Genomic DNA, 26,239 nt, shown 5'->3' on the forward strand with positions numbered 1-26,239 from the left:
CTAAATTTGTGCTCCTACCGTCTCTGTGTTTCTCTTGCTTCTAGCTTGTCTTTGATGTTTCTTCTCTTCTCTTTACATCTGTTATGTTTTTATGTCACTCCAGCAGCTCCACCACTACATGTATTTCTCTCTTCGCCCCAGAATTTCAGAAAAAGTTGGGGCTTTCAAAAACAAAAGAATATTGCCTTCATTCTTGGTGTTGTAACTGTGCAAGAAAACATTACCTTGTTTAGTAACGGTGATGCTGTAGAAGAGACGTATGCTGCAGCAACACTGTTCTCCCTTTTTATCGTAGCTTTATTTATCCCATCGCAAAGCTTCTGCTTTCATCTCCGTCTCTCACAGAGTTTCTGTTCGACTGTCTGGCCTCCAGTAGCAGTGAGGCACTACTGTGGTCCGTCTACAGCTGTTTGCTGTTGCTGACTGAGGACACGCTCTTCTTCTCCCAGTGTCACTCCGTCTATGGTGAGAACACCCAATGTATACAAAGCTGGATGACGAGTTACAGCTTCCTCCTTGTGTGCTACAGAAGAAATCCAGAGTACACACTGCTTAATTCAAAGCCTTTTATTGTGCAAAAAAAAAACCCTAATGTGTTCACACAACAGCTGCAAGGTGGAGCGGTGGTTAGCACTGTTGCCTCACAGCTAGAAGGTCGCCAGTTCGCACCCCAGTGAGGACACCCGAGATCTTTCTACGTGGAGTCTCCATGTTCTCCCCGTGAAGCGTGGGTTCTCTCCGGGTTCTCCGGCTTCCTCCCACAGTCCACAAACATGCTGAGGTTAATTGGTGATTGTAAATTGTCCGTAGGTGTGAATGTGAGTGTGCTTGGTTGTCGACTAGACTGGTTACTGTCCAGGTGAACCTGCCTTCACCCTGAGTCAGCTGGGACAGACTCCAGCCCCCCGCCACCCTAGTGCGGATTAAGGTGTAGAGATGATGGATGGATGGATGTTAACACAACTGTGTCTTCATCAGACGCTGATGCACAAAAGCAGGGAATGAGTTTAGAAGTAGAAGCACCAGTTTCAGCTGCAAGAGCGCCAAAATATCTCAATGTCACCACTGTGTACACTGCGATTGCAAATGATGTTAGCAGCACATGTTGGCAGCAACCAGCTTCATTTTAGATCAGTTTACATAACTGTGGAAATAGGTGCTAATGGATAATTGATGGCATCAGAGATTCTGTGACAGCTTAAAATAGCCTGAATTGTTTAATTTTGAAACGGCAACAAGGATTTTTTTTTATCACCCTGCTGAAGTGGAAGCTTTTAAACAGCTTTTTCTGCTTCAGACGTCACCGTTACACTACAAGAGACGCTACGTTTACATTGTTTGCTCCAGCACGCTGTGTTATTTCAGCTCGACATTTTAATGTAGTCATACCATCAAGCAGTAAATGCATATTGGCAAAAATGTCATTGTGGTGTTTTCTTGAAAGATGTACATGTTTGAGTGTTTCTACGACTGGATTATGTATTTAAGGCGTCACTGTCACTACACCTCTAAACCCCACAGGAACGGTTTAAAAGACTTAATTTACCAGTACACAGGGTATCTGATGTAACCCGTCCTGGATGCTATTAGCTTCTTTCTTGAGGTCAGTATGAACATGAGCTCATAACAGCAGATCCAGTGTAGCGGTAGATTACAGAGATGTACCACTGCCACTGTTTAATGTGCATGATTGTGAGTGTCGGTGTCCTTTTGTGTTACATTAATGAGCATGCCACTCATTTTAATGCAGGAAGCTGATGTAGCCTGTAGTGTCGTAGATATCAGACATCAAAACGCTCTCAGACCTTTGGCATCGAGCAAGATTAGACGAGTGGTGGGCTGTGAGGGTCTGTGTGCAAAGTGTTTCTCTGGAGCAGCGACAGTGTGTGTGTGTGTGTGTGTGTGTGTGGTGTGTGTGTGTGTAGGTATCGAGTCTCTGGTGCGCAGTTTGAACGAGGCTCTGCGGCTGACCAACCCCGAAGTGCCAAAACAAGGTCTGCTTCTGCTGACTGAAATACTGGAAAGGTGAGATTTCCTTCTTTCACACCCAATTATGCTGAAGATGTTTTACTCCATCACATGTTGGTTCATCAGCCGAACAGCATGTACTTGTCAGCCGCACTGACAAGGAGAAGGGACCTGCTGTACAACGCGTTAAATATGGTGCACTGGGAAGTTTAATTAGATTAGAATTAACTGTCTGCTGTCTCCGAGATTAAAATATATCAGGAGCCAGTAAAACACCATCCAATTTCTGCAAGGTTGACATATTTTTAATGGAATGTTCCCCCCTGTCACATGGCAATGATACAGGGGATAAGAGATTTCATAATCTAAGAGGGAAATTAGTCCTTTACGCTGAGCGGAACAGTAAAAAAAAAAAAAAAAAAGTAGCTGGACCAGAGCGCTGAAAGTGCTGAACAAGCTGAAGTGTGTGAGAGAGATTCTTGGGCATTTTTTTTGGACCATTAATGTGTTAGGTTTGTGCGTGCATTTCTATGTTTGTGAATTTGTGTGTGTTGTTGCGTACATGCGTGTGTGTGTGTGTTTGTGTCCACTTTAATGTGCATGCATGTGTTATTTAGGACGTTCTATGCAACTTCTGTTGTGGCAACAGCGAGCCAGCTGCATCATGGAGACATACTCGGGTGATCTTTGTAATGCCAATAGGTCAGCACTATTTGTTTATTATGTGTACCTGCCCTTAAAGTGAGAAAATAATAGTCTGTGTTTTGGTAAGCGAGACGGAGGGAAGGCAGGTTTTATTGCGACCCAGCGAACATCCACTGCTGGTGTTGGCACAGCAAGTCGGAGAATTCTAGACAGATCAGATGAAAAAACACCACCAGCTTTTTGATGGGCTTTATTGACGTCAGTGTCAAAAATCCATATCAGCAGAGACGACAACCACTCCCTGTTTCTTTACTTTCTGATAGTTCTCACTGTGTAAAAGATCCACAGCTCCGTGTAACTTTTATTGTCTTATTTGCTTACGACTATGATTCCAGCAGAAGTCGTGATAGATGTCTCTTTCTCTCTTTAGATTTCGTTCCCCTGCTTGCTGGCCTTCGGTGCAACAGTGGAACTTCTTTGTCTGTTAACAAACGTGTTTGTGTTTTTGTGCGTAGGCAGCCCCCGAGCGTGCATCTGTTTCCCAGTGGCCCGGGTTTTGTGGCGGTCTCAGAGGCCGTGCTGGCCGGAGTCTCCTGCTCTTGCCTGCTGGTAGCCACACAGGCTGCCAGCGCCGCCTCCGCCTTGTTCAGGTGTACACAAACACGAGCACTGTGGACACGTAAATGAGTCACGTGTTGTCAAGGACACTCGTGCAGCTACATCCTGAGGATTTGTAACTTGTGAAAGACAAAGTTCAGGCTGTGTAGCTGTTTCTCAGCAGAGTTCTTTCTGACTTGGTACTGACGGATAAGAGTTATATGAATAATGAACTCACACAGAGGCACGTCGCCCAGGTCAGCGCTTCACTCCGTCACTTACTGACACTCATCACGTATAAGTAGACACACTATGCTTAATGAGTCCACTGTATACACACACAGCTACTCACACATGCACAGGATGTCCTGCTGCACTGCTCGCCTGTGTCTTCTCTTCGCCATCCTCCTAACAAACATATGATCAGGTGTGTTTAAACAGCTGCGGCTCTCTGAATCCTCCAGACTAAACCACCAGTCCAGACCAGTCCAGTACAAGGAAGTAGAAGGACTGATAGAGACCATCACGAGCAGATTCTCTGAGCTGCCTCCGCCCTCCGCCGCTCATCGAAAGCGGATCTCTGTAAGTTAGTTAGTTGTGTTTTACCCACAAATCCAAAAATAAAGTTATAAGATGAAAAATTCATAAACTGGGGGAGAAGAGAGCTGTCTGTGCCGCCTATCTGTGCCACCTTATCCACTGGAGAAGGTTATCCTACGGAGGCTGTTTTATGTGGTTATCGGCGCCTTTAAAAATGACACTGACACACATTTCGGGCCTTGATGCTGTCTGGTGACACGTCACTCAGTACATGTGTGATTGACACGTGTGATCAAAGGGAATTCTTTCTTCCACGAAGGAATGGATGTGCTTTTCTGTTGTTCTTCACAGCTGTCCTATTGTTGAGTTTCTTAGCATCCTTATTCCTTCTGTAAGAGTGACTGTCAACAAAATATGTCAGGTTGACATGTACTGCTGCAGCCTAAACAACAAACGTTGTAATCACACTGAGACAGAACACAGATATGAGACCTAAAAGCACAAGGTCAGTAATATTTAATCACAGGAAGCTTTTAGGGTTTCTTTCTTTCTGTCTGTCTTAAAGGAGAGCTTTCATTGTTTTAAACACATTTGATCAAAGACAATCATTTTCTTTGTGATGTGATTGGATTTTCTCTTTGCACAACTTTATCTCTTTGCCCCCCTCTCTTCTTATTTGTGTCCTGATCTCTTGTTGGCATGTTTCAGGGGAGTCTGAAGAGGTTAGATCCAAGCAGCCAGCCTTCTAAGTCTGAACGATTTCTGCTTCAGGCCCTGGTCTGTTTTCAAGCTGCCTGCAGGTCAGAACTTTGTTAGGCAACATGTTGAAAGGGTTCAGTGGAGCCACTGAGGGATCAATGAATAAACCGACTCACTAATGTGCAAAGCGTTCAGCCGTTTCTTGTTCTTTCATTGTCCATTGATTAGGTTCTACCGCATGTCTTAGGGATTGATTTATTGTAGTATTGAACTGAATGAAGTGCTGTTTGGTTATTATATAAAGGAAGGGAGTCACTGATTAAATGTGTTCAACCGCCAGAAGAAAGTTTCCCTGAACCTGCAGATGAAAGCGTTCATTTAATCGTTATGTGTGCTCCTAGAATTTCTTGTGCAGTTTTTACGTATACGTTGGTGCGTGTTGGTGTTTGAAAAGTGCCTGTGTCTGTCCAAGGCTGGCTGAAGAGTGTGCGTCAGAGCCAGCTCTGAGGGAGAACACGTTCACAGCTCCATACAAAAACAACAACGCTCAGGACTCGCTGGAATCTCTGTGTCAATGTCTGCTGCGCTGCTGCGACTCCGTCTGGATCCCCACCGTTATTGTGAGACGCTCAATCACACACACACAGATGCACATGTCCGATCCATCATCATCATCATCATCATCATCATCATCTCGTCTCAACATCCTGCCGCTCTGTCACAGTTTTTACCAAACACTTAAGAAATGATAAATTGCTGGCATCTCTTTTTACAGACATAGATCACAACCATTATTGTGCACGTCCTCTGCATTAATAAGCACAACCTCACAGCCTCCGTCTTCGTTTGTTTTCTGTACACATGGATACGTGTGCCTATTGATCAGCCTGTCTGCTGTAGTACTAGTGATTGTTTTTATATTCTGTTGCTTTTCTTCAGGGAGAAAATCAAGACAAAACTGTTTACAGTTTGTGTTTAGTTTTTTTGTCTTTCTGCAGAAGGTGTGTGAACGTGCAGCCAGCGCCGGGCCACTGCAGTACTTCTACTCCATCCTTTCTTCCCAGTTTACCCTTCTTCCGCCTCTCATGCCTGCCTTTGCAAATAAACTGGGTGAGTTGCGTAACGCTGTGTAAACTCATAACAAAAGTAGGTGTTTCGTGGTTTCATGATACATTCATACAGTGTCATGCATTCTTTCTCAGAGTGTGTTTTCTTCAGGGTCAGGTTGGCAATTCTGATCGGTATCATAAGAATTTTCTTCATAAACTGGTCGAGTTTACTGATGCGGTCGTGGATAAATATTTTTTCAGTTATCTGGAGAGTGTCTAAACTATGTAAGCTGACAGTCACTGTAATATTATAGCAGTTCAGAAATGATTGGTACCTTACTGCTGAGTTGAGTTGAATTACACCAAATTTGAACAATTTTTCAAAAAAAATCTTGTTTTTTAAAATTATTCAGTAAATGTAAACAATTTATTTTCCCCTAAATCTCTAAATGACCATTTCATTTTATACTATTTTACATTTCTGAGCTTTATGAGGGTGTATAGCAGCTACCAGGGACAAGATATCTACAAGCTGAATGAACAGAACCACTTGATTTTGCCTTCTCTAAGCAGTGTGGTTTCTCTTCTGCTGCTTGTGCAAACCACCTTTTAGTTTTGTGATAATTTAAAGTATTCCTACACATTTAAAACTAATGGCTGAACAAAAACATTTCTGATGTTATGACACAGTCAGTTTGACACGTTGATGTAGACGCATGTTAACGGAGAAATAAAAGTGAACTTAATTGAAAATAATTCAAAATACAACATTAGGTTCTGGCATTGATGTTATGGGAATAATTTAAAAGGCCCTAAAATCCTGATGTAAGTGAACTCGTGAGAAACATGTCATGCATTATAGAGAAATATTTGGCTTAATCAATAATACATTTTACATTCAGGCTTGTTTTCATTTTCGCTTTATGAAATTTAAACTTCTCTTTAATCGGTTCGGAGCGCTCTCTCCCGCCCTGAAGCACCGGAGCAGCCAAGACATTACTTACAGCTTAATGTCTTTAAACAAGAACTGGATACGTAAACCAATCAATACATTTTACTTTAGCCACTCTGGACACATTTTCCTTTTTCTAGATGACTGATCGAGTTAGTTTGATTTCACTTGTGTGTCTCTGTTTGTACAGTCGGATATCAACCTTACGTTTCTCTTTATTGAGCGCTCTGTGATCTCTTTTGATATAGTAATGGATGTAACCTTAAGTTACTGCTGATGTAAACATGAGATTAGATTGCACTTTATTTTTCGCCACAAATGGGGAAACTCACTTGTTGCAGCGGACTGGATACAGAGCACAGAAGATAAAGAGCAAAAAAAACAGTGACAGGAAGAAATAAACTATAAATAGGAAGAGCTGAGACATTGGCAGTGACCTAAAGGGGATTTCTGAACATGTCTTAGTGTTGCTGCTTCATACTAAAAGCTTTACATTGGCGAAGAAGTAAACACAATTTGTTTATGACAGATTTAGTGGAGCTTCATTAGCAGTTCAGGTAAACAACTTTACGGTGCTATGCAGTGCAGCGGGAAAACACGACATGGCATGGCGCCACTAACCCAGACACCATATTTGTTTCTCTGGCGACAGATGGATCTGTGTTACACTCAGATGAGGTTTGTGCTATTAGTAGCTACGATAGCTGGTGCAAGGACTGCATGCAGAGCTCTTGTTCTTAAATTAGCTGCACATTTATTTCTTGTTAATGTTGGCTTTGCACATGTTGTTGTTGGTCTCGCTGGCACTATGTAGCAGCAGCAGCAGCCCATTCCACGGTGAAACTGGAGGCCTGTGTGTGTGTGTCTCATCCACTGAGGAATACAAAACACAAACACATTTCTAAACAAGCCTGCTGTTTTAATCCAGATGAGCCAGCTAAACACCTTTCTTGAATGTGGTTTGAATCCTTAAATGTCTGACTAAATTAAATGGGCAGAAACAGAAGCAGTTCCTCCATAAAGCCTAATTCCCAGCTAATCATGCAAAGCAATTAACTTCATTTCATTTCATCATCCCATAACATACTGGGTTCTCCTCTGAGCCACCGAGACTTTCTGTTACTGTAATTAGATAATGTTTGCAAAACTAAAATCTGTATTTTGTGCAGTTACAAAATAATGCCAGAAATACCAACAGCAGAGACGAAGCTAAATGCCTGGATTCAATTGTTTAGCACTGTAGGGGAAAGCTATGCAATTTGTCCGAAACTAGCAGTCGAGATGATGAGGCTCAATTACCGACAGGAGACTTGTTGCCTCCAGCGTCGAGACAAGCGAGTGTGGTGCCATCATATACTAGAGACTTAAACTAGTCTTGTGAGGGGATCAGACGAGCCTTGATGCCCGTCAATGTGGTTACATTTCGACCCATGAGAAGTCAACGGATTTCCTGTCTTAGCACTCATTATCAAACCAACCCTTTTTTTATCTGAACTACACACCTGTTGTAACAGGTGCATGGTTACAATGCTATTGTGTTGACAAAATCTGTCCACTTACATCCAGATAGACACATAAAAGCCTGGCGAAGCACCTAAAGCTGCCTTTGTTGTTTGTCCTTCTACAGGAGGGGATCACATTCATGTTATGCCATGATGGCACACAAGCACACACACACACACACACACACACACACACACACACACACACACACACACACACACGAGATAAAAAAAATACCAGCCTCTCTGTCGCATCTGGTAGCAAACCTCAGCTTTATGTTTATGCTGCAAGCTGTTATCAAAGCAGAACAGTTTGCTGCTCTGAGTTAGTGGCTTTATGAAATTTAAACTTCTCTGCAATAAGTTCGGAGTGTTCTTCTTTACTGGTGCAGCCAGGACATTTAGTACAGCTTGTGAATTAAAGCAGGACCGATGTCCCTTTACATCTGCTGTAGCCAGAAGATGCTCTACTTATAAAATACTTTGTGTTGTTTAAAACTAATGTGTGACTAAAATATGAAGGCCTGGAGCAAATCAGCTGAAACTGAATCATGTGGCCTATTTCTGGCATAATAACACCAGGTGTGTCATTTCCTGCTAACTCGCCCACAAATAAGAACTTTCCCAGTTTGTGTCATGGATTCCGTTGAAAAATAAAAAACCACAGAACCTTGCAAAATCCATCCATCATCTCTACACCTTAATCCTCACTAGGGTCATGGGGGGCTGGAGTCTATCCCAGCTGACTCAGGGTGAAGGCAGGTCCACCTGGACAGGTAACCAGTCTATCACAGGGCTACACTTAGAGACAGACAACCAAGCACACTCACATTCACACCTACGGACAATTTACAATCACCAATTAACCTCAGCATGTTTGTGGACTGTGGGAGGAAGCCGGAGAACCCGGAGAGAACCCACGCTGCACGGGGAGAACATGGAGACTCCACGCAGGAAGATCCCGGGTGTCCTCACCAGGAAGCGAACCGGCGACCTTCTAGCTGTGAGGCTCGGTGGTTAGCACCGTTGCCTCGCAGCTAGAAGGTCGCCGGTTGCACCTTGCAGCCCCCTTGCAAATTCCAAAAGCTCAGAAGTTATACACAGGTCTGGCCCTGAAATCTCAGGCTTCACAGTTTTTGTGGTTCTCGCTAAATGTTTCTTGGCCATCAAATTGATAAAAAGAAGATTTCACATCCTGCATAAAAAAGCCTTTCTTTGTCTTGCAATAAAATTTTAATTGTTTAGTATTAATATAGTTCTATTCCCTCTAGAACTTATTTTACCAAAAAATAAATTAATTGACTGCTACAGCTAAAAACACACTTTTTGAGATTTATGACTATATGTATTTCCAGAAAGGATTATTTTAAATTACTTGTTTTTTTTAAATGATGTGAAAGGGCTCACATTCATTGCAAACATATGAATAATTTGTGTGGGGTGTGCTGATGGCTGAGCGATGAGGGCACATTTAGGGCACGTATTTGAAAGTTTTATTTTCTGTAAACATATTCATGCTTGATGTTTTTCATTTTCATTTTTATTGTTTAATATTTCATGCTTGTCTGGCTTTTTCCTCTGTTACAAGGGTAAGACTTGCTCGTTTACAGAAAGCTATTAAAGGATGGAGTAAAATGTGAAATACTACCAATAAAAGACCTCTTCAGATGAAATCAGGTTTTGCATTTGTTAATGTGTCCGCACAGTGTTTTTTTTAAATTGTGAAATGAGCTGTCGGCACCATGGCTGAGTATTTCTACCTTGTGTTGCTGTATGCTGCGACTGGCCCCTGTGTATCAGAGTAGTTTTACAGTGATTAAGCAGAGTCATAGGAGAGCTGGTGTGCTCGAACTGTAGGGAAAGACGTGTGGAGAGGGAGGCAGGACTTCATTGATTGAAGTCATTTTAAGGCAAGGCATGGAGAAAGAAGATTGAATCAAAGTGAGAGTTTAAAATACTCCATCTGGAAAAACTACACAGTAAAATATCTTTAACATTTTGTGTTTCAACTCTGAAGCTATATTTAATAGGATCTGTGGCAGCCATTTGTCATATACAGACTTTGTTAGGGGCTGCAAGATGGCTCAATGGTTAGCACCGTCGCCGGTTCACATCCCGGTGAGGACACCCGGGATCTTCCTGCGTGGAGTCTCCATGTTCTCCCCGTGCAGCGTGGGTTCTCTCCGGGTTCTCCGGCTTCCTCCCACAGTCCAGAAACATGCTGAGGTTAATTGGTGATTGTAAATTGTCCGTAGGTGTGAATGTGAGTGTGCTTGGTTGTCTGTCTCTAAGTGTAGCCCTGTGATAGACTGGTTACCTGTCCAGGTGAACCTGCCTTCACCCTGAGTCAGCTGGGATAGGCTCCGCCCCCCATGACCCTGGTGAGGATTAAGGTGTAGAGATGATGGATGGATGATTATTGTAACATGAACACATGTCAGTAGTTGTTTAACTCTGTCTGATCTTTGTTCTCTTTTAAACCAAGTGTCTTAACGTCTGATACCAGCAGGTGTTCTCTGCTCTTTCTCTTCGTCCTTAGAATTAGACTGAACATGAAAGAGCTGCATTTTCTGCCCAGTGCCTTAATTATCATGTTTTAGTTTCTGCTTCGTATGCACTCGGTAACGTTCATTTTTAAAAGCCTTTTATGAATACAGTTGTTGTTAGCATCCTAATCCTTTTCCTCATTTTGTACTGTTTTACTATTTATTTATTCCTCTCTTCGCCTCCTTTTGCCTCCAGCCTCCTCTGGTTTCTACAGGCTGGCTGTGGAGCACAAAGGCCTCTTCTGTGCGGGAAACAGGTACGCTGAAACAGGATAACCTGAGGACACACACACATACACACATACATACACACACATAGCCATTAACAAAGTACTGCTGTCCAAAAGCTTTTTTAGCTCAGAAGTTGACTCCTTATTATCATTCTCTGTTGGAGCACATTGAGCAATGAGACAGATAACAGTGACTGAGGCATCTGTCATTCTTCTGTCACTCTGTCAACTTTTTCCCAATAAGACAGTCTTCTCAGCAGCGTGTCTGTCTCGGAGTGACGGATCTGCAGCTTCAAAGTCTACTGTCTGTTTTGTGTTTTTTTTTTGTGTACGCATGTGCTTTAGTTGGTGCATGTGTAGGTGTTGGCGCGCGCCTCTTTGTGCTGTTGTTTGTTAGTGTGGTCATAGCTGTGGCCGACTCGCTAGGCTTTCGGCCCCCTGCTCTGAGCTGTAATGAAACTGAACCATACTGCGTCTGTGTTTCATATTTGAAAGCAGTAAGTCGAGGCACATCCTGCCCTGTATTTCAGCTCACTCTTCTCTGTATTGACCGTGCATTGTGCCATATGTGTTGTCTGCTTGTCTCAGGTGCCCTCATTTTTTATTTTTTTCCTTCATTTCACTCTGCAGTTTTCCCCCGTCTCTTTGTACCGTCTTCTTTTTGTATTCATTGTTATTTTCCGTGTCCCTTGTGTGCTTTTTTCTCTCCCTCTCTCTCTCTCTCTTACCAATTCTTTCAGGAACCCCGATCTGAATGCAGCTTGCTGTGGTTTTCTACAGAAACTCAGTGTGTGTCTGCTCTCCCAGTCAGACCCTGCTTCTGGTTCCGACCACCACGGTATGCAAATACGCGCGCACACTTGAACCGCACGCAGAGCGACATGCAGCAAGAGCAAAAGCCCCGTTGTTCCTGTTAGCTTCCAGGCAGTGATGTCATGCTGCAAGTTATCTGTTAAAGCGTTGACTGGAAACACTGGTGGTGTTAAAGTTTATTTTGTGTAAAGAAGTGTGACTTCAGAGTACCAGCATATGAATGGTAGAAATGTTCTAATAACCCACTCCGACAAGTGTCATTACCTCAGAAATACCTGTGAGTGTTTGTCATTGGTAACACCGTTGCTGTGTAAGATTTTAAGAGTAGTGCTGTGCATTGGAATGTGTTCCTCGCTCGATTTAGAGTTATTATGCAAAGAAAGTGAAACTAAGTCAAGTGGACTGAATGTCACAAAGGCATTCATTCATGTAGTGAATCATACAGCATTCTGCACGGAGAAACTTTATTGTCTTTCCTCGGTTCATTCTGGAGTTTTCAGTGTCAAGAAAGTAGCTCTCCTTTAACTTGACTAGATCACCTGATGCTGCAGTCTAACCTGCTACAGAGGAGTTCAGGATTAGATGTGCACCCTTTCATCTGTTCTTTCCCCGAACCATTCAGTTTCTCAACTAAGGAAATATGATCTATTCTCTAGGGCAGGGTGATACGGCCAAAAATATGAGAAAATTTACAATACCGATATAACTGACAATATAATTGACAAAATACTTCAAAACTGCCCAACGTTATTGGTACAAATAAAAAAAAAAAGAACAATTTCTTTTCTATTTATTGAGCAGCTGTTTTTGATGTGCATTAAAGCTGTAATGTCCCAAAATCAATAGTGCATCAGTTGTAAATCACTTGCTGACAAATTGTTTCATCAAAAGGCATTTCAAATGGAAACGGGCTGACAAGTCCTGAGCATAACAATGCATAGTAGCGACCAAAGTAAAGTAGAGCTGCTATGCAAGATAAAACTTTGCAGCCAGTTTCTTTGGTCTCACCGGGTGAATGTTCGGACTCACGGGGTGAAAGTGGGCGGGACGGACAGGTAGTACTTGGCTGCTAATGCCAGTTCAGGATAGTGGCCACACTTCTGTTTTCACCACCTGGTGTCAGTGGCGAGTGGCGGGCGAATATTCAGATCTCAAAATTGCTATGCAGACACCACCACCATGACCAAATATTCTGATATCCGGGTCCAGCCCTACTGTGTCGGTCGATGCCCTGCGTTCGCCCTCCTCCTCGGTCGCCGCCATGCTTCTCGCTCCATGTGCATTAGATGAAAACAACGGCACTGCGCGTTTCACTCAAATTTTATCGCGATATTTCAGTTTCACATCATCCCCTAACATTACACCAGTAGTACCGTGCACAGTATGATATGGCCCAGCCCTACTATCCGCAAACTTGTACGTGAGTAATCCCTCACAACGAAGACTTGCAGTCACAGCAGCACAAACTGTGTGCGACGCAGAAAATGCGTCACTACGTTTCAGTGACTGGTCCCCATTTGCCGCCAAGTCTGTTTCATACTGCTACTACTGCAGCTAGCAAAACATAGATTAGAACTTTAACTCGTCTACGGGTATTTTTTACAGTTAAAATGCTGTCAGTGCTTTTAATTTCACTTCGATGTGGCCGAAAAGTGAAGCGAATTTCACGTGTCCTTTATTAAGAGACCATCGAACCTAAGAGCTCCAATGTGCAGCTAAGTTAGAAATAGGCGGTTGCATTGAGTGTGCACAGAGTGGGACATTACCTTGATAAACAGTAATGCTTTTTTAATATTCTTCATAGCTCTCTATTATAACAACCGGTTTCTATTAACTAAAGTAACCCCAGAAGAAATCTCTGCTATTGAGATTATCTTGCAGTTTCAAGGTGGAAATGCTCAGCCGTGGTGTGGACTGCTTATTTCACTCATTGTTTGTCTTCGCTCATTAGAAAAACACCATATGGACACGATAAAAAGGGAAGAGAAATTGAATTTTCACTGGAGGGACTCTTTAAAGGCTTGACTGACTCTCAGCAGACAAGCTTATGATGCCATTTCAGAAAAGGGTCTGCAGAGTCACTAACAGCAGCCCGAGCTTCCATACAGGACGACAGGAGAGGACTCAGGTGTGTGTGCGGCGTTTAATGTGTGAAACGACTTTGAATTGAGCGCTGAGGTCCCCGTATAGGTCTCCTCAGTGTCGGCGCACTTTGTGACAACACAGATTAGGCTCCTCTAACTGAAGGCTCGTTGCCTCTGATTGTGTTAGACTGCAGTAAATTATATAAAAGTCAAGTAACTACAGGTAAATGAGCACAAATCAAACGCTAAAACCCAGCACTGCTCCCCTTTAATCTAATTCCACATCACCGTAACATCCCCCCTAAAATAAAGAGCCAAAAACATCTAGTTTGAATCTGCAGTTGTTCCCAGAGGACGCATTGTGACATTGACAACCGAGTTGAGTAAAACATTTCTTTGAGTTAATGAGATGTAAGAGCTGTACGAGCGAGTGTTCGGCTCTGTGTGTGTGTGTGTTTGTGTGTGTGTGTGTTTGTTTACGTGTGTTTGTGACTGTGAATAATGAGTTCGGCGAAGCTAGACTCCTGTTTGTTCCTCTTTCTGCTTGTCACCATCTTCCTCCCTTTTATCAGCCTTATCTGTTTCAGTTTCATTTCCAGCCTCTTGCTTTCTCTCATTTTTCTTTGCTCTCGTCTCGAATTTTACCGTCACATTTTATGTTATATATTTTACCGTTATTTTAAACTTCAAGCACCAGATTTTACTATATTATTCAGTTCTTCTCATATTATGCTCTGTACTTCATCTCATCAGCATTTTGTCGAGTGAATTGCTTTTTGAAATCGCTGATTGATTTTTGTGAATTATTAAAGTGTTTCCTGCCTCATAATTTGGGTATGTGAATCTTCTCTTCTCTTCTCTTCTCTTCTCTTCTCTTCTCTTCTCTTCTCTTCTCTTCTCTTCTCTTCTCCGTTTTTTTCCCTCCCTGCTGATCAAAACCTGCACAGGAGGCAGCGTGTCACTGCAGCCTGCTTTTCAGGCCTGTTTGTTTTCTCTCCCATCTGTTGTCCCCCTTCTCATCTTCTTCATCTGGCTGTCCTTTCCTGCGCTCCTTTCACTCACAGTCCTTCCTTTGAGGCTCTGTACGACACTCTGTTCTTCTAATCCCCCTCCTCGGTTCTCCAGTCTTTCACCGTTTACCTAGATGTGGTGACTGCGGCGTAACGTGGAGCCCCTTCACCAGACCATAGGACTTTCAGTTATGCCATGAGCCTGCAGACTCTCCCCTTTTCATTCCTGTTTATATTTATTTCCCCTCTTCTTTCTTTCTTATTCCTTTAACCCATACTCCCTTCGTCGCTTATTTTGTCCCACAGGCTCTGCAAGGCGTTATATCTTCAGTGCAGTCATGGATCAGTAACCCTTATCCCGTCTTTTCTTTCCCCTACTTTGGCATTCCTGTGATTCCCTCATAAGTATACCACAGATATTGTTTCCTGCTCTTCTATCTCTTCTGTTTTTTCCTCAGACCTACAAGAGGCTACATTGCACAGCACATTTTTCTCTGCTCGGTGCTCTGCTCTTGTTTTTGCTTCTTTTTCTGTGTTTGTCCCTTTTAGTTCTTCAGAAGCTGCATCTCACACTATTTTCTCCAGACTACCCCCTCCTCTCTCTCTCTTGCTGCCTTTTTCTCACCACCTCCCTAAAGACCACCAGATATTTAGGCAACATCACAACACTCTCTTTTAGCTGCATCAGAAGAATTGTTTCTCTCTTGCCTCGGTCTTTTCCCCCCTTTTTTTTGCCATCATATGCAGCAACTTGTACGTCTATATGTCATCCAGTCTTTACAGAGGCAGCACAGTGACCCGTGTGTCTCTCATCTTCAACCCCTTCTTCATGTTCCTTTGCACACTATACCTGTCAGTCCATGTTCATCTTTTGTTTGTTTGTTAACTTTGCTATATCACGTAATGTGACTTTTCAAAGAATGTTGTAAATATTTGAATTTAAGCATTCGTGACAGCCACGTCCGCTTAATGATGAGTATTGGCGTTACGTGTGGATGTAACTTAAATAATTGGAAAAGTGTGTAATCCAACCTCACTCGTTTTCATCCCTACATGATTTTTTTTATAAGCCTCAGCTTTGGCTTGGCTTCAGTCGTAAACGCAAAATCGGTGAGTCCTTTGTAAATAGGCCTCGGGGCGTTTTATTTTATTCTATCCATCTTTCTCCTTCGTCCATATTCTCTCCTCCTCGCTCCCTATTTCAGCATCTGTCTATGACTTTCTCCTCTTCCTATTTCTAACATTGATTATTAAACTCTAGGGCTGCAAGGTGGAGCAATGGTTAGCACCGTCGCCTCGCAGCAAGAAGGTCACCGGCTCGCGTCCTGGTAACATGCTGAGGTTAATTGGTGATTCTAAATTGTCTGTAGGTGTGAATGTGAGTGTGCTTGGTTGTCTGTCTCTAAGTGTAGCCCTGTGATAGACTGGTTACCTGTCCAGGTGAACCTGCCTTCACCCTGAGTCATCTGGGATAGACTCCAGCCCCCCATGACCCTAGTGAGGATTAAGGTGTAGAGATGATGGATGGATGGATTATTAAACGCTTCTCTGTTTTATTTCCTTGCTTGTCCCTCAGATGTTGAAGAGGTGGAGAATCTTCTGCGATACAACCTTCCCTCTCTGTGTTGCCATCTGTCAGACTGGCCGTCTCTGCTGTCTGAATATAAAGGACAAAGGGCCGCTCAGTACTGTCTGGTGATAATGCTGTGCCTTGCTCTGCAGCACGGAGACAGGTAATACACACTCTGGGCCGGTCAGTGGACAACACAGAATAGTGTCAAGCAGCAGAACACATGAATAAACGCATGAGAAAACAGCCTCACCTACAACGATCACATTTTGCACATGCAGATATGCACAGACAGTCTGGGGCTTCATAATGTTATTTTGAAAGTCCAACATTTGCATTTGCTGGGAAGTCTGTTCAATTTAAAATCACCCAAATGCCAAAAAAATCTTGTTTTCCGAGCTGGTATTTGTGTAGAAACGGAATTAATCAAAAAATACTTCAGCATCAGTAAAAAGCATTTTGCTGATCCAGATTCTCAGCACTTACACGGAGCACTGCTGCATAGCAGTTTTATAAGAAGAGCAAACACAGTTTGATCCGGGAGTACTGACTTTATTTTCCCACACCAGTGTCCATTTGGACTGTAACAGAATATGTCTTTGATCAGGACAGTCATTTCCTGGCTTGGTGGCTGCTGAGTCGCTTTTGATGTCACTGTATTACCTGTGGTAAGGGAATTGATATAAAAAGGACAATGTCATCAGACATCTCTATGCTCGCTGCCAGAGCTGGTAGCCAGCTGGCAGCACCACTAACCTGTGTTCCAGTTTTGTCTGTGTGTAAACGTTTCAGCACGCTATGATGATATTAGCGGAATTAAATATTGCATCTCCTCCTACATGAAAATATTTCAGAGATGTCTGTTTTCTTACATAAATATTTGATAATCGCTGTAATTTTGAGAACTTAAATTATTAACATGGATGTGATGAACAGATAGATTTATAGTTAATTTCATCAGCGGGCTGCAAGATGGTTCGGTGGTTAGCACCGTTGCCTCGCAGCTAGAAGATCGCTGGTTCGCGTCCCGGTGAGGACACCCGGCATCTTTCTGCGTGGAGTCTCCATGTTCTCTTCATGCAGCGTGGGTTCTCTCTGGGTTCTCCGGCTTCCTCCCACAGTCCACAAACATGTTGAGGTTAATTGGTGATTGTAAATTGTCCGTAGGTGTGAATGTGAGTGTGCTTGGTTATCTGTCTCTAAGTGTAGCCCTGTGATAGACTGGTTACCTGTCCAGGTGAACCTGCCTCCACCCTGACTCAGCTGGGATAGACTCCAGCCCCCCACGACCCCAGTGTGGATTAAGCTGTGTAGATGATGGATGGATGGGATGGATTTCATCAGCTGAATTTTAAAAACATCCAAAATACTTGAAGCAGCACTCTGCTCAGCTGTAACGCAGCCCAGCAGTAAGATAACACATATCGCTGTGTACACATCACCCAAGTCCCAGATGATATCTACGCTGGTGTCATGCTGAGTATCAGATTCATATAAATACAAATTCAGGTGGCTTTACGTGTCGCTGTGGCTCTCTCACTATCCCAGCAGTCCTGCTGCGGCCAACCGAGAGTGTTCTTAAACACATATTTTATTACTTCGCTGATACAGTACGTCAGCCTCTTTGGAAAGTTTAATCTGTCCTTCTGTGGAAACCCGGCTATGCATTACCCTCTGGGGAATGGGATGAAAACCTCCCCCTGCCACTGTGTGGTCTCATCAAGATTATGGGAGATGTGGCCAGAGATTTACACAGCTTGGGAGGGCTGGGGGTGTGTGCAGCGGATGTGTACTCAGTGTGTGTGTCCTTGGTATACATTCTAACTGAGAGTGTTTGTGTCTGCTTCTGCATGAGAAAGAGAAATAGAAAGTTTCTGACATCAGCATGCCCTTGAAGCACTTTTTCTTCTTTGCACACGGAGTTTGTGTGTTTGACCACTTTATTCCCCTCATTCTGGATGTGTCTGCCGTCTGCGTGTTTGCATAAGCTCCAATGTAAATGTTTGGCCCCCGTTTATCTGAGCATGTAATATTGGAAGTACCGTCATTTCTGTATGCGCGTGTGTGATCCAGGCTCCTTCCAGACCAGACGGTGTTTTCCAGCGTGGTGTGGCTGTTGCATTCGGTGCAGGAGCAGGGCAGCTGTGCCTTGCCTCCCTCTGTGCTCCGCTCTGCCCTCTACCTGCTGGCGGTGACGCAGGACAAGAACCCCAGCCTCGACAGGGTAATTCTGATCACCTCACACAACAACAGAAATCAAGACACATTGTGTGACTTGCCAAAGTAGTAAATCAGCTGACTATTGTACACAGTCAGAACTAATGCACAAGTTCAGTTTTAGCTGTTTCAGGATTTTCAGGAAAACCTCCTCACCTTGTAGAACATGATCCTTTTGTAAATGCCTCAAGTATTAAGCTCATGTAGATATATTTCCAGTGTTTGTACCTGTTTACCTTACACCACAATACCTGCTTAGTCAAATCAAATGCATTTATATATAATGTTTAAAAACAACCTGGGTTGACTAAAGTGCTGTATGGGCAGCAAAAAATGTGCAGACTTACAATCTAATAAATAATATGAAACATAATTATATCTATATTTCCAAACTAGATATAAATGTGAAATATTAGGAGGAAGAGCAACCAAAATTGAGAGCATGTACGTCTTGAGGTTTTTCTTGAAAATATTAATGGAGTGGGAACATTTTATTGAAAGAAGGCTGTTTCACTGCTTTGGAACTGCTCCTGCATTTTCACAGCTAAAGCAAGCGGTCCACCTCAGTTTTAAATAATCTATTGGATTTTTTTGTTCTGTGAGGCAGCAATATAAAAAAAAATATCTCCAATCATTTTCTTTGAGACTTTTTTTTTTTTTACTGACGCGTAGTGCCATATTAAGATTTTATAAAGACGAGGGTGTTCACAGAATGATGTTTTTCCTGTGCGCAGAGAAAGAGGACAGCATGTACTGGAGCCTGACTTCTGTATGATTTTGCATGAAAAGGATTAATGTGAAGGCCACAAAGTACTCAGGATCAAAGCTTGACAGCGTATATTCATCTCTGGTACAAAATCTGTATTGTTCATCACAGTAATTCTGAATACTCCTATGGAGACTGTGAACTAAACAGTGCTTACCCTGCCCAGAAGAAAGTCACCGAGACCTGCCCCTGGAGTCAGACCTGGGGGATGGTGTCCCAAAGCTGGCATCTGGTGGCTGAGCAGCTCCCAGTCAATAATGCAAGTTGAGGGGACCATGTTGGTCCACCTCCCGCGATGTCCAACATATGGGGCAGGTGCAGTGTCGTTCAGGCTGTTGGAGAGAGCGGGGTAACCTGTGGCGTCACCAGCCCCTGCACTGGGATCTGGCTTTTGACAAACTAAAAGCCACTCAGGCTCAGAGGAGATGGAGCTGGTGCAGGAGGTTGGAAGGTATTGGCCAGATTTTTGGACTCATCGCCACCTACAGTATTGGCTCTGAAGCCCAACTCCTCATCAAGGGGGGGTCCCTCTCTTCCTCAGGAGGGCAGGTAGGAGGATACTTAGACGCCCTCTGCTGGCAGCATTACATTTGGGGTTTGTCCTCATGGACGAGAGGGTGGCCTCAATGCGACTTTAGGTTTCAGAGAGGAAAACTTTCACCGTTGTGTGTGCATAAGCATCAACAGCTACTCAGAATGCAAGACCTTCCTGAAGCCAGTGGTTCAGGTTCTAGAAAGGACCCTACATACAGACTCCATAGTTGCACTGGGGAACGTCAACGCTCAATAACTGGGAAATCTGTAGTTGAGTGACTGGGAGAATGAGCTGCCTGACTGGTGAACTGTTATTGGATTTCTGTGCTAGTCAGGGTTTGGCAGTAACAAACCATCTTCACACTGAAGGATCCAATAATTGTTCTGAGTACGATCGCTCCTTGTGCCGAAGATCAGTGATTGACTCGACGTTTCATTTGACCAGAGAACGTCTGAGATGAGGTGAGATGATGAGCTGAACTTATCACCTCTAGGTAGGGAATTGCCTGAGATTGTAAGGAAACTGATGGATAGATCCCTCAGACCCAGTGAGGGGATACTGCTCAAAACCATAACCGTGGAAACAGACCGAAGCAGCTGTGGTCAGAAGCCTGTTATGTCCAGACATGGTGGAAACCTGGTGATGAGCTTCCCTCTCCACCTGTAGGGGCTGGTTGATTCAGGGGAAAGCAAATCCGGTACCAGCAGGCAAAGAACGAGGTCTAAGGAGTGTGTGGTTTTACACCTCTCGGTCTCCCAGGGCACGTCTTTGCCAAGGCGCTGGAAAAGGAGACTCTGGCCAACAGTTAAACCTCAGATTGAGAAGGATCAATGCAGATTTCCTCCTGGCCATGAGACAGTGGACCAATGTTTCATTCTAGATGTGTTTTGTTGACTGTGTTTCTCAAAATACTCTGTGAGGGATGCTTTGGGATTCTGGGGTGCCAGGGCCACTCCTGCAGGCCATGTGGTCTTTATACAGCTGGACCAAGTGCTGTGTCCCCATACTGATCACTGAGTCAAGTTCATTTGAGCCTCGTCTCCTCTCCAGTACGTGATTTTCATGGACAGGATGTAAGGCACAGCTGACGTCAGGAGGGTGTTATGTCTGGGCACCAGAACGTGATGTCTCTGCTTTTTGCGGATGATGGCACCATGACATGTATGCCTCCAGCCGGCACTGGGCCAGCTGGCTAGAGCAAAGTGGTGGATTTACGAATCAGCACCACCAAGTATGAGTTCATAGTTCTCTAGCAAAAACAGGATGGCTTGCTCTGTGAAGGCAAGGGGAGCGAATCCATCCCAGGTGGTGGATTTGAAGTATTCTCAAATGTCAAGGGTCTTATTTGTAGGTGGAGGGAGAAGGGATCATGTGATTGGCTGCAGGTGGGGAACGGCACAGCAGCAATGTGGTAGCTTCTTTCTAAACCTACAGGGAACGAATAACGTTTCTTTTTTTTAAATGATTATTATTATTTCAAATAACATGAGACATCCTCTGTGAAATTCCATAAATACTATGTTTACCATGAGCTTCAGTAACCAGTAGATTACAGGAGACTTCTTGCGGTATCTGAGGGCTCTGCATCGGTTGGGTTTAAAAGGACTCTGGCATTTGAATTATGAAGAAAATGTTTCAGAACTGCAAATGTTTTAACTTGAATAGGCATACTTATCTCACAGGAAGCACTTTCAGTCTGTCTATACTGTCCTACCCAAGGCTCCTTTGAACTGCGTCAGCAAAGCTCTCTCCTGCCAAAGCTTCTCTTCCCTCTACTTTCACCATCCGGCGCTCCTCCACTTCATCTGCGGCTATCCAGACCTAGCAAATAAATTTGGGCCCCTGGTTTTGGAGCTTTGGTTGACCAAGCAAGCGCAGCATCCAGATGCAGAGCAGATCACGGTAAGGGCACATCTGTTCCACTTCTATCCCAGACTCGCATCTATCTGACAGTAAAAAATGTTAATGCTTTGATTGAACTCCCTGTACTTGTTTCATTCCAGCGAGTTTCACAAATTAATTTCACTCCAACAGGGCAACTGTTAGAGATTCACTGGAGTGTTTTGGTTTTTTTTTGTTTTTTTTCTAATTCCCTTCGAACTATCACAAATTAAAATCAGTATTGACGAAAAGGTGGTTGGCTTTCACTCCTGGGTGCAGGCAGACGTGCAGAGGAAAGGTGAGAAGAGAGAAAGTCATGCAAATGAGGCACAGGATCAGGAGCCAGACCTGGAAACCATGGAGCTCCTGACTCTGATAGACAAACACCCAGCTGTCATTCTGACCCTCCTGGTGAGAACCACAGCTTAGGTTTAAGAACTTGGCCATGTAGAAGTGGAAACATATTTAAATGCTGGCTAATGTGCTGCATTGTTTAACACCTAAACAGAATTATTTGTAAAGCCTGAAGCAAAAATTTAACTTGTGTCCCATTTGTCTTTAACCTGCATTGTGTAACTGGTTGGTTTTGCGGCACACTGCTGGTACCTAGAGATACTCTGAATTAAAAGTTGTGCCAATCTTTTTAATTGGCTGCCTGTGTGACTACAGGACATGGTTTGCACCAGAGAGGCTCCGCTGGCAGAGCGAGTTCTGGGTGTAATGGAAGTCTTCCTGCATGGGCAGAGAGACTATGACACAGACCTGTGTACAAGTCTTAGGGCAGCCCTGCTCCAGGCACTGCAGCGAGTTAGTGTGGAGAACGTGGGCCATCGGCTTGGACAGGGACACACTGCACAGGGTAAGACATAATCCTCCAGAAGTTTATAGACATATATTATTATATATTTATAGAAATACCTGTTGCATCTTCCAAGAAAAACTATTTAATGGCAGAAATCTGTGCAGGGATATCTGTAGCTGTCCTGTGACTCGACATAGATGAGATTAGATGTTCTCAAATGGACCAGATAAGATTAACTGATTCTCTGTAATTTTAAAGTATTTGAGGATTTTTAAAATCAATCAGAGTGTCTGTGAATCTTTTCTTGATTTATTTTTTTTTTAGCAAAAAAGCTTCATGGAGAGTTGCTAAAACATTAAAGTAGTTTTAATTTATACCTGTATCGACTGTCTTTGGGTCATGCATAGATAAATTGCACACCGTTATACATTTATGGCGCCTGAAGCGTTGTGTCATAACAGTAATTCTTTCCGTTTAAACTAATGTGCCTCAATCAAGGAGTAACATTCAGCATATTGTGTGATTTCAGTATTGAATTGCAAAAACAGTTGATGAAGCTGTGTCCTGAGCCACACCCAGTCTGAGCTAATCACATCCGTATGAGATCAAACACATTACTAACACATGCACAAACACATAAATACAGATTCACAAAGACCCAAACACACACTCAGACGTATTGTTTCCTCTGGTTTAAATCACATTATTTAGGTAGTGCCACTTTATCACGTTACCTCTCTAAACAATTTCTGGGTTCATAAAACTGACAATTGTTTTTTTGTCTTTTGGCAATAAAAAACTACATCCTCTGCTGACAGGACCCACTTTTGTTCTACCTAAAACCTCTCCTCAGTTCTCAGCTGTTGTTTGTTTTTTTAAACTTCTAAGCATAAGCAGATCAAGGCAAAGTTTAGACACAGGAATGTTTGGTAATACTTAGAAAATATACATTTGGATTTTTTTTCGATAAGAATAATCACTGACTAAAAATAATTTAGCTATAACTATGTAATACAGAAGATTTGTCCTTTAGAATCTATGAAGCCCTTTTCTCTCTCTCCACTCAACTCTTCTTACTGGTGGCAGCTCGAGCACAAAAGCTCACCTACAATTATGCTCTACGCTACACAGTGGAGAGTTGAAATACTGGGTTAATTCAGCCATGCATGTTTAAACCAGGGGCAGTTAGCACCGTCGCCTCACAGCTGGAAGGTCGCTGGTTGGATCTTTCTGCGTGGAGTCTCCATGTTCTCCCCGTGCAGCGTGGGTTCTCTCCGGGTTCTCCGGCTTCCTCCCACAGTCCAGAAACATGCTGAGGTTAATTGGTGATTGTAAATTGTCCGTAGGTGTGAATGTGAGTGTGCTTGGTTGTCTGTCTCTAAGTGTAGCCCTGTGATAGACTGGTTACCTGTCCAGGTGAACCTGCCTTCACCCTGAGTCAGCTGGGATAGACTCCAGCCCCCCATGACCCTGGTGAGGGTTAAGGTGTAGAGATGAAGGATGGATGTTTAAACCAGAGACAGATTCTGCAGAAGAATACAGAAAGCTCCACCCTGCAAATTAGCAGGATTGGTTGATTGTTAATTATGAAACGCCAAAAGTCTGAATTAGTGTTTCTGAGACTGTCCCGGGCACACTGCAGATTCAAGGTAGAAATGCTCAGTCATGATGTCGACTGCTTATTTCCACTCACGATTTGCCTTCTAGCATATAAAACACACAATATGGACATACCTACGAGTTAAAAAACAACAACTTGATTTTCAGCAGATGGGGTTTTTATTTACTTTCTGACTCTTGGGGCTGCATAATCCACCATTACAGCGCATTTATTTCCTCACACAGAAAAATGATTCTCCATTCTTCATCAGCAAAGGCAGCATCCACCGTTGTGTATCAAGATTAACGTCAACCGATTTGGCCTGATGTTCGGTTACATCTCATTAAAGCACAGATACAATAAATTACGAGGTGATTAAAGTAAAACTTGCAGTTTTCTTTTTACGATGCAGCAGAACCGTTTTGTTGTTCTGCCTCAGTTGCGCACATTAAAACTTTGCATAGCAAATAAAAGCTTTTGATGAAATTGTCTCTTCCCTGCTCAGCACAAACTGATAAATATATATCGTACACACACACACACACAGTGAGCTCGTACGCTGTGAAACGTAATAGATCAAATGCTCGCTGTCGTTTTTTTCCCCACACAGCAAACACTAAAAGATTTACTCAATTAAAAATCAGCTTTATAAACAGCCAGCAGCGCCCACACCTGAGCTGTTTGCATTCAGATGTCTCGGTATTGACTAAAAAGATTTTTTTTTTTCCAAATAAATATATATATTTTTTAACGTCACTCAGTCGATTCAACACTTTGTACTTCACCTCACACACGCAACAACTCTAAAGATTACTGTGGAGACCAGGACAAGATTGTTTAAAGTTTTGGATGCCAGTTTTCAATAAAAACAGACTTGTCAGAGTTTTATATTGTCTTGGCACTAATGTCTGTCTGCCTGCCTTAATAAAATATAGTATAAACTCTCGGTATCATCTAATCAAAAAAACAAGAAAGAGCGTTTTCTTCGGTGTTATGGAGTCAGCCGGGTCGCAGACACACAGGTAGAGGCACCTTTGGCTTGGTCGTCCCAAACACATCATTAGCAGGTTTGCTGTCTACGCCCTTCCCGCTACCATTAGCACTGACAAGAAGCATAACACAAAGAGCCACTGACACTCAGAGTCACAACAGTAGACGAGTGAAACGTTTGAACGCTTTTGAATTCACATTTTTAGAAAAATTCGGATCAAAATCTCTCAAAACTTTACAATTAATTATTCTTCAAGACAGTCGCAGTGAGCAGCACAACAAATGTTACTGGAATTTAAACAATGATGTAAAATATTAGTTGGCCTCTACATGGATTAGCAGTGGTTCCCATTATGTTTTCTACAACCTAATGGGAAACACTTATTTTAATCATTCTTGAATATAGAAAAGTATTTGAGAGAAACACTGTACTGATTTATATTTGTTGGGTCGTTGTCCTCGGCAGCATTTTCTTTCTGAGTCAAAGGCTCATATTAAGAGACAATGGAAGAGCTTTTTAATGATATTTGGGTTTTTTTGTTTTTTCTCTCATACTCATTTAAATGCATTCACTTAAGAACACCTATTACAGGACAAACAGTGACTGAATTGTACTTGAGCTAAAGAACAGTTTAGGTTTTTTTTAGACACTGATTAAACATTACATTAAAACCACCTGCCTGACGTTGTTTTGGTGCATCCTGACAGTTCTGTACCATCGTGACATGGACACCTGACCTCTGGGGGTGTCCCATGTTGTCTCGCAGCATTGCGACAAATTTTCGGGTCCTGTGGGTAGTGAAATGGGTAATCTGCAGATTGAGCTTGGGATGCTGGACTGGGATGTGAAGATTCTGGGGGCAAAGGCAACACCTTGGGCTCTTTGTTGATTTCCTTTCATTCCTGCTGAGCATCTCCCACTACCGCTTGGGAAATATCTCCAGTTGCTACCCGACTAGTCATTCTCATGGATTAATCATAGCAACTGGACTTGCTTGAGTTCCTTGAAGACCTCTCATGCAAGAGGCTTCATCAGGTCTGACTGACTAGTTGGGAGTTCCACATATTGATATCCTTAAGGTGGTGTTAAGACCAGAGTTTTGGTTTTAATTGGGGGTTTGTTGCTCCTCCCCCTCGTTATGTGAGTCGTTAGTGCTCCTCCCTGCCACAGTGGGGTTTGTCTATTGTGGCTAGGTGTGGATGTGGTTTCATCTTCCTGGAGAGAGTTGGATATCAGTATGTG

General features: G+C 43.1%; 1 protein-coding gene across 1 annotated transcript in view; it reads left to right on the forward strand.

Annotated features, from left to right (window-relative positions):
- mei1 (meiotic double-stranded break formation protein 1) overlaps positions 1–26,239 on the forward strand; it is a 66,999-nt gene that overhangs the window by 15,896 nt on the left and 24,864 nt on the right. The window contains exons 9-22 of the mRNA XM_008300412.1: positions 346–465; positions 1,926–2,025; positions 3,129–3,263; positions 3,675–3,792; positions 4,459–4,550; positions 4,922–5,069; positions 5,448–5,559; positions 10,695–10,755; positions 11,469–11,566; positions 16,212–16,368; positions 18,279–18,429; positions 21,443–21,625; positions 21,884–22,015; positions 22,274–22,463. Coding sequence (XP_008298634.1) covers positions 346–465; positions 1,926–2,025; positions 3,129–3,263; positions 3,675–3,792; positions 4,459–4,550; positions 4,922–5,069; positions 5,448–5,559; positions 10,695–10,755; positions 11,469–11,566; positions 16,212–16,368; positions 18,279–18,429; positions 21,443–21,625; positions 21,884–22,015; positions 22,274–22,463 — 1,797 coding nt within the window. The remainder of the gene's footprint in view (positions 1–345; positions 466–1,925; positions 2,026–3,128; positions 3,264–3,674; positions 3,793–4,458; positions 4,551–4,921; positions 5,070–5,447; positions 5,560–10,694; positions 10,756–11,468; positions 11,567–16,211; positions 16,369–18,278; positions 18,430–21,442; positions 21,626–21,883; positions 22,016–22,273; positions 22,464–26,239) is intronic.

The sequence above is a fragment of the Stegastes partitus genome, unplaced genomic scaffold (genome assembly GCF_000690725.1).
Source record: "Stegastes partitus isolate 25-593 unplaced genomic scaffold, Stegastes_partitus-1.0.2 Scaffold1537, whole genome shotgun sequence".
Lineage (NCBI taxonomy): Eukaryota > Metazoa > Chordata > Actinopteri > Pomacentridae > Stegastes > Stegastes partitus.